General features: G+C 32.0%; 1 protein-coding gene across 1 annotated transcript in view; it reads right to left on the minus strand.

The window, feature by feature from the left end:
- The window catches only part of LOC141302204 (calcium-independent phospholipase A2-gamma-like), a 37,709-nt gene extending 35,392 nt beyond the window's left edge, over nucleotides 1-2,317 (minus strand). Inside the window, exon 1 of the mRNA XM_073832385.1 lies at nucleotides 2,213-2,317. Within this exon, the coding sequence (XP_073688486.1) occupies nucleotides 2,213-2,317 (105 nt within the window). The remainder of the gene's footprint in view (nucleotides 1-2,212) is intronic.
- Nucleotides 2,318-9,452: the final 7,135 nt, after the last annotated feature.

Here is a 9,452-nt window from a genome sequence, read left to right on the forward strand (position 1 = left end):
AGATTTATTTTACAATTACTTTTTAATTTAAATTTGTAAATATTTAATTTAACTATCACTTCTTTTTATTATTATTAATTCACAATCCTCCGTTTGGGAAACCCTGATATATCGATGAATACAAATGATGAATCTGATTAATTTGATACAAACGTATCAAAACGATACGAGTTTGATGAATGAGAAACAAGATGAAAGCTCAGTGAATGGAGTAAAGATACTCTTGTGTTTCTGGCCTTTCTCCTGCAGCATCTTCTGTCTGAAGGACACTTGGTTTTGTGCTGTGCTCATTTGTGTTGTTTCTCCAGACGATGGAAAGCAAATGTTTGCTCAGCGCGACTCTGAACTCTGAATGCATTAACATTAACATTCCCATCTCTCTCTCTCTCTCTTTCTCTCACACGCAGATTAACAAACACCAACAAAATACACACAGACCCCTCCTCTCTCGCTCTCTCTCTCTCTCTCTCTCTCTCTCTCATGCTAATTTCTGACAGCGCCTTCTAAAAACCAGGCCTTGTTAGCATGCAGAGCCAACAAGAGCGCTATCTCACACACAAACACACACACACACACAAAACAAAAAACTCTTCATCCTCCAGTTAATGCTGTAAATAATCCCATCTACATCGAACAGCTCACTGCAGAAACTCAACCTCAGATCAGTTCAAACTCATTAAAATGAGACGAAAGAGCCAAACATGACCCTGATGGGACCCATAGAGTTATCACTATTCATATTTTTATTTCATATTAATATTATTAATTCATCTTTATTTAAATTTTAGTTAAAGTATTAGTATTTTTATTACTATTATTAAAAAACAAGTTTGTACAAACTTTAATTTTTTTTATCATTATTTATGTTCATATTTGTATTCACATTTATTTTAATATTTTATATTTATTTATATTTATTATTAATATATTTTTTTCATGTCTTCAGTAATCTTGCTGTGTTTCTTTGGCATTTGTTTTTTAAAAATATTATTATTAATATTATTATTACTATTATGAAAAATGTCTATAGTTTTCATAAATTTCATTACAGTTCATATTAAATTGTGATTTTTGTTTTGTAAATACTTATCAATTTTATTTCATTTTAGTATCATTTATATTTTGATTTACATTTATTTAAATATTTAATGTTTTTATTAATATATATTTTATATATTATAATATATATTTATTGTAATATAATATATGTATTTTTATTTTAGTTAGTTTTTGTAATTTTGTTGTGGTTTTTTTTTTGGCATTATTAGTATTATTAAATATCATTTTGGTATTTTGGTCATTAAAGTTTAAGTATCATTATCTATATCCATATTTCTAATTATGAAATATTAATAATATTATACATTAGTTTTTATATTACTTTATTATGTACGTTTTAGTCATTTTTGTGTTTTTTTTTTACAATTACTTTTTTAAAACTCTAGCTTTATTTAATTTTGATATTTTTTATTAATATTATTTTTTTATTAATATTTAGATTTAGTTTCCTGTCTTCATTGTAATTTTAGTTAGTTGTAGTAATTTTGTTTTTTACACTGTATTATTACAATAATTATTATTATTTTGAAAATGTCTATTTTATTAATTTCATTACAGTTTTAGTATTATCTATATTCAGAATTCTATTTAATATGAACATTATGAATTCATTTTTATGTTCATTTTAATTAAAGTTTTAGTTATTTTTAGCTTTTTTACTTTTATAAATTTGATTTCATTTTAGTATCATTATTTAAACTCCATTCAAACTTCCATTCTAATATTTCTCATCGATTGAACTATCTAGCCTAGCCTAGCAACTACAATCATGCTAATACCTTGCTAATCATGCTAGCAACATGCTAATCATCTAATCCATCTATATAAAGTTCAAAACTTTTACAGCTTCTTTCAACTTTTAAGCTAGACTTTCTCAAGCCAACCTGAAGTTTATATTGATAAGCTTTTTTTATGTAGTTATTATTGTTATTAATTTGTTTCAAACTAGCTTTAGTTTTATTGAACACTAAAGCTGTGTTGTGATTGGACGAGGCTCTGTGAATGTGTCGCTCATTTGCATATGTAAACAGTCAAATGTACGAGTGACTGTGATTCGTCAGAATCTGAAGGAATCTCTGAACCAGAGGCTGATTTTATGCATGAGCAGCAGCTGATCAATCATTGGACGGCTCCCGTTTCCATGACAACGAACCGCTTCCAGAAATCCATTTCCTGCTTTAGTCCTGTTGACCTTTTCAATAAGCAAAGAGGAAAAGCTGCATTCATTCGCCTGATTCTCCACCAGCATCAAATACATCAGCAGAACTACTACTACACAACTACACTAGTCTCATCGGAAGATAATTAATGACATCTTTTGAATATTTGATAAAAGCTGAACTCCATCTCAATCAGTATTTGACTCATTCACATGCAGCTGTAATGAGCTCATACTCATTTATAGGACAGAATTAGTACACATTCATATTTCACACCGCAGGACCATTCAGAATCAACTAGAAAGTGTTTAAATATGGAGAACGCTGCAGAGATGAGGTATTTCTGTCTTGTTCTCCAGTACAAATGTATAAATCAAGACACATTTACTGGAAAAACAGAATGATTTAAGATAAAAAGTTCATTATTTTGAATATAAATATACTAGAATTAAATATAAAGTCATTTGTGGTTTGTTATTATAGTTAACTACAAAAAAAAACATATATTGAATGATTAATATTTTGTATTACTATTTTTATTTTCTAATACTTATTCAAATATATTCAAATACATTTTATTAATATTTTTAATAGTTTTTATTTTTTTATATTTTCTGTTTTTATTAAAAACATCTGAAATAAAATGTTAAATGTTAATGTTAAATAAAATTAAAAAGATGTTATTATAATTATTATTAAGTTTATTTTATTTCTATACAATTTACTTTTTATTATAATTTTATTTGAGCAAGTTTTCAGCATTTTTCATTTTCACTTGGTTTATCTCGATTTACTAAAATAACGTTTAATAAAAAATCTATATAGAATTATTTAAAACAACAAAAACTAATAAAAAACAAAATATAATAAAAAGTTAACTAAAAACATATATTGAATAAATATTTTGTATTCATATTTTTTATTGATTAAATCATATTTTTATTACTATTTTGAATTCGTTTTTACTTTTTATATTTTCTGTTTTTATTTAAAAACTTTTTTATGTTAAATGTTAAATATATAATAAATTATATTATATTTATATTTTTTATTTCTATTTAGTTTACTTTTTATTTAAATTTTATTTCAATATTTTATTTTTTTATTTTATTTACATTTTTTATTTCAAGTTTCATACATTTCTCATTTTTAATTGGTTTATCTTGATTTACAAAAATACCAAAAAAACTAAATCTATATAGAATTATTTAAAACAACAAAAACTGATAAAAACAAAATATAATAAAAAAGAGCAATAACATTGCTACAAATTTTAATAAAAAAAACATACTGAATGTAAGTTTGCAAGATTTTTCATTTTCATAGTTTTATCTTAATTTACTAAAATAACTTAAACAAAAAAATCAATATTTTAAAATCCATATTTGAAACACCGAAAACTAAAAATGACTAAAAAACGTAACTAAGAAGAAAATAAAAGCAGAAAATAAAATGTAAAATATTAACAAAAACAGTATGCCGATAATACTTAAATAGCACTAGTGTTCAGATATTTATACCGGAAAACAAGACCAGAACAAAACATCAGAAGTAGTGCAGTGCAGATCAAGCGTATAAATAAAAGATGAACAAGTGTTGTGTGATGTTTTCTAAATGGATCTCCAGCTCAAACACACACAGATGAGTCAGCGTCAGCAAACGGCGCTCAGTCGAGCTGCTAATGGCAGTGATTGTGATGCTAATGTGAGCCGGGCTCTTTCGCTCATTCCACGCTAGTCTCGGATCAATAGCGGCGTCAGGATGTGCTGACCGTCGCTCCACCGGCGCTTTACTGCTATTGTGACTGTCGAAGCTTCTGCATACATTCACAACACAACAACAGACAGATGAGATGATAAACACACATCAGTCCAGTGCGTTTACACCCATAGATCAGTCATTGAACACGGAAGATGTGGAGCTCAGAGCGCTGCTGACAGCTCCATCCATCACCTCAAACATCACACACCTGCTGCTCTCAGATCAGTCCCTAAACAACACACTTCTGATCACTGCAACTATCCACAGACTGTGGTTTGAAAATCTGTGGCAGCCCATAGAACTCAAAAAGATTTGTGGCAGCACCACCTTGTGGTCAAAAGTTAGCAAAAAAGGTAATAACATTTGATTAAATTGGTAATGAAACTGGTCTTCATATATTTCTTGGGTCATGCAAAGAACATCGATTTCAATTATGCCAAAACTGGCTTCCTGTCCGGCATTTTATCAATTGTTGAAAACCTACTTTTTAGTACTCCTCCTAGACTATTGCTCCGATTTTCACCAAATTTGACTTTGATCACCTTCAGACCATGCTGGCACAAAGTTATGGATTTCAAGTCGATTAGTCAAACCGTTCTCGAATAATGCTGGAACAAATTCTACGAAAGCATGCAAAAATGGATGTGAGGCCTATATCTCCGCAACGGTTTGGCATTTTGAGATCAAACTTGTGGGATTTTGTGGGAAAGTTATACAATTTGGCGCACATATAGAGGACAGTCTCAACATTAACCATAGCAAGATTGGAGCCTCTAACTCAAACTCTCTAGCATTCGAGAAACCGAGTTGAATTAACATCAAAATTTAAAAATCATAAAGTTTAGTTTTTCCACTATTTTTGATAGTTCATAAAACCTACTTTTTTCGAACTCGTCCTAGATGGTGTGTCTGATTTTCTCCAACATTGGCCGAGATCATCTTCAGGCCCCTCTCTAGCGCCACTGCTTGGTTAAAGTTTCACTCATGTTTAATAATAACTTATGAACCGTAAGGTCTGAAAGAAAAATTCCTCTGAATCCTTGGCTCATGTTGAGTCGAATTAACACTAAAATGTAAAAATTTTAACGTTCAGTTTTTTTTATTCACTATTTTTAATAGTTTGTAAAACATACTTTTCCAAACTTATCCTAGACGGTTTGTCTGATTTTCACCAAAATTGGCTCAGATCATTTTCAGACCATGCTGGCAAAAATTTATGGAATTCAAGTTGATTAGTCAACCCATTCTCAAATAACACATGAACGAATTTGATGAAGAACATGCAAAAATGGATATGGGGCTATATCTCTGAAAGGGTTTGACATATTGAGACCAAACTTGGTGTGTGTTATAATAAGCATGACCTTAGGCTACATGCGGTGTTTTGGCACAGTGCAACCTAGTGGTCAGAAGATATGAAAAATTGTTATTTTTGCTTATAATTTCTGAATGCTTTAGCCAAAAATCACTGGTCTTTATAGATTCGGTGGAGCATGCCGGGTTGAACCATAACCAATATTCACATGTCAGCCATTTTGGGTGTCGGCCATTTTTAATTTTGTCATAAAATGTTAGATTTTATGAACGCATTTCCGAATCACTACAAAACTCGGTAAGTGTCTTCGGCATCATGCCCTGATGGTACTCAAAAAGCTTTCTGTCAGTGCCACTTTTGGACAAAAGTTATGAAGACATTTGCAAAAACGTTAATTTGACTAAATTGGTCTATTGTAATGAAACTGGTCTTGATATATTCCTTGGGTCATGCCAAGAACATCGATATCAATTATGTCAAAATTGGCCAAACTACCTGTCCACCATTTTGATTAAGGTTAAAAACCTACTTTTTAGTACTCCTCCTAAGCTATTGCTCCGATTTTCACAAAATTTGGCTCAGATCATCTTTAGACCATGCTGGCAAAATGTTATAGAATTCAAGTTGATTTGTCAAACCGTTCTTGAATAAGGCATGAACAAATTTGACATAGAGCATGCAAAAATGGATGTGAGGCTACATCTCTACAACGGTTTAGCCTATTGAGACCAAACTTGGTGTGTGTTATAACAATTATGACTTGAGGCTACCTGCACAGTTTCGGTGCAGCGCCACCTAGTGGTCATGAGATATGAAACATTTATATTTTTGCTTATAACTTCTAAATGCTTTGGCCAAAAATCACAAAACTCGTCTTTTTAGATTCAAAGGAGCATGCCGAGTCGAACCCTATCCAATTCCAAGTCAGCCATTTTGAATTTTGTTGTGAAATGCTACATTTTACGAACACATTTTTACGTCCACGCCACATAAATTCAGTAACAGCACCACCTATTGGTCAAGAGTGATAAACCATTCATTAACCATAATAATAAAATGTCCAAAAATGCTAATAACTTTTGATTGCATTAGCCTATTGTAATTAAAATATAATCCTCAAAATAATCCTTAGGTCATGCTGACAACATACATACCAATTATTCCCATCCGCCATTTTGATTTATGTTGAAAATCTACTTTTTCGAACTCATTCTAGACCATTGTTTTGATTTGAATCAAAATAAAGTCAGATTATCTTCAGACTGCGCTGACAAAAAGTTACGGATTTCATGTCGATAGACGAAACCGTATTCGTACAGCGTCACAACAAATGAGTCATGATGCTAAAATGACTAAGGCTGTATCTCTGCAGAGCTTGGAATCATTTTTTAGTCTCATTAGGATCTTTTGAGGAATGTTTGTTTCTAGAAGCTTTACTTTCTCTGTTTCCTCGATCTTCACAAGCCTCCAAAACGTCTCACATCATCTTTTGAAGAAAGTTTATTTGCTCATTTCTCAATCCTCATTATATTGCATTGCATTATATGTTTGGATCATTTCCATCTCATCTTACTAAGACATATTATTGGACATACAGAGTGACCACTGATATTTACATCGTTTTATGTCAGCATTTGCTCTACTGCTATAAAGATCCCAGTGATTTACATTACAAACTCAGTTTGAGTCTCTGAATGAAACCAAGCAGAATAAAACATAAAATACACATGCAACTGTTTTAAAGTAATGTGTAAAAGGTACTGTAATGTGTGGCTCTCATTGAGTCTGTGCTCTTGTGAAAAGCCTCTTCAGACTCTCAGACTCCATCTGCTCGTCTCAAAGGTTTCCTCTGAAGAACTCACTCCCACTCCATGGTCTTGGGAACAGTATATCCCTCTGAACACACACAGAAAGACGTCTCATTGTGGCCACGGCGTGTAAAAGTGTACGATCCCGTCCGGCTCGGCCTCTATTGTGCCTGTAACGCACTAACCTGACACCCCATTGTGTGGGACCATGAAAGGACATTTAATGTAAGACTTCTACCTTCGGTGTCGAACTACGTGAAGCGTGAGAAACGAGTGCAGGAAATCAAATGCAATTAGCTCAACTTAAAAGTAGTACATCTTTATATGTAACTTAGTTAAGTCTCATCCGCTCACTAAGGCTGCATTTATTTGATCAAAAATACAGTAAAATAGTAAAACATTATTATAATTTAAAACAGCAGTTTCTATGTGGATATCTGTTAAACTGTAATTTATTTCTGTGATCAAATCTGACTTTTTAGCATCATAACTCCGGTCTGATATGCTTCTTTCAAAAGCATTACAAATCCAAACTTTTGAGAGATACAGATGTAGGATATTTCCCATCAGTTGTGGCGATTGTGTGGCTCTTTTCTCCTCATTCAAGCTCTGCAGGTGAATAGAAATCACTTCCCCTTCATTGCCCTCAAAAGCCACGACCCTCCGATCCCAGAGCCGCAGCTACGAACAAAAGCTCATTCAAAGTGTGAGAAAATCAAATCACGGATGAGCGCCTCAGAGCCCCACAATCAACAGGTCCATCCTTCACAACATATTTGTGACCCTGGACCACGAAACCAGTCATAAGGGTCATTTTGTTGAAATTTTGAGATGTTTAAATACATATCCAATCAGCTTTCCATTGAGGTATGGTTTGTTAGGACAGGACAATATTTGTTTGAGATAAAACTATTGGAAAATCTGTGTCTAAGGGTGCATAAAAATCTAAATATTGAGAAAATCACATTTAAAGTTGTCCAAATGAAGTTCTTAGAAATGCATATTACTAATCAAAAATTAAGTTTTGATATATTTATGGTAGAAAACGTACAAAATATATTCACAGAACATGATCTTTACTTATATGCTAATGATTTTTGGCATAAAATCAATCATTTTCAGCCACACAATGTATTTTTGTCAATTGCTACAAATATACCCATGCTAAGAAAAGTGACCTTTTGTTATTTATCATTTCAAACTTTAACTCTTGTGCAACCTTATGGACATTTTTGTCCATTTATTATTATTTTTTTTTTTTTATCTATAAAAGTATGCTAACTGCATACATTTTGGCTCAGGTGTGTATTTATATTGGAATTTTAATATTTCACCCTCACTTCCTTTATTTGTTGTACTTAGTGTAAAATACATTTATTAGTTCCTCTCAGCATGTTTTGGACAAAAAAATGTCCTCATTGAAACCCATTAAAATTATTTTAATCCTAGAGCCATTTAAACAGAAAATGATGCAATATTTGTTAATATGCTTTTATTCTGTTAAAATGTTGACTACTTTTTACTAGATGGTGCCATTGTTTCAAGTTTGGTGCATAAACCAATTACTCGCTTTATTCGCTTTGCTGGAATCTAATGGGAAAAGTTTGGTACTGCATCCAAACAAAATCTTACTAAAAGCTCATTATTTGAGAAATCAACCTCAAATTTGGAACACAACTTGTTTAGACTAATGGCTTTGGTTTTCTATCAAAGTTTAAAATGTTTTATAAAATACATATTTTATATAAAATTGGCTCATAAATCATATTCATAAACTTCTATAACTTGTTTGGTTTAGATTTTTTCCAACACTTTTCGACTTACAACTTCAAAAATAATCTGCCAATGGTCTTTTCTAATGAGACCAAACTTAAGTCTGACATTTTTGTCCTCTATGAACCTATGTGTAACGTTTTTAAATTGATGCACAAGGGTTAACTGATGCAGTTTGTATTTCAGTGGAATAGTAAGAAGTGAATCCTCAGCTCTGAACTGTTCTATAGTTTCCTGTGTGATCAGAGCTCCAGTGAGCATCTTTTCTGAGCTGCTGTAATGTGTCTCGTCTTCAGCAGTGACCCGATCAGACCCGACACTCGACCGACCGCTGACCCGTCACACAAACACGCCACATTACACCTGCTCCTTCACCACTGCACCCACGCCTGACTGTTAGAGAAGCTAGTTTCTGCAACCAAATAAAATACAAAAAAGGGTATTGCATCTCACAATTCTGGCTTTTTCTGCACATTTGTTTACATCATGCAGTTGACCCTTCACAAAAACTTCTAAAAAAAATCTAAGTTCACGCCTCACGAGTACTAACGTGCGACTGTAAGATACAAATGTGCA

This window comes from Garra rufa, chromosome 25, assembly GCF_049309525.1.
Source record: "Garra rufa chromosome 25, GarRuf1.0, whole genome shotgun sequence".
NCBI lineage: Eukaryota > Metazoa > Chordata > Actinopteri > Cypriniformes > Cyprinidae > Garra > Garra rufa.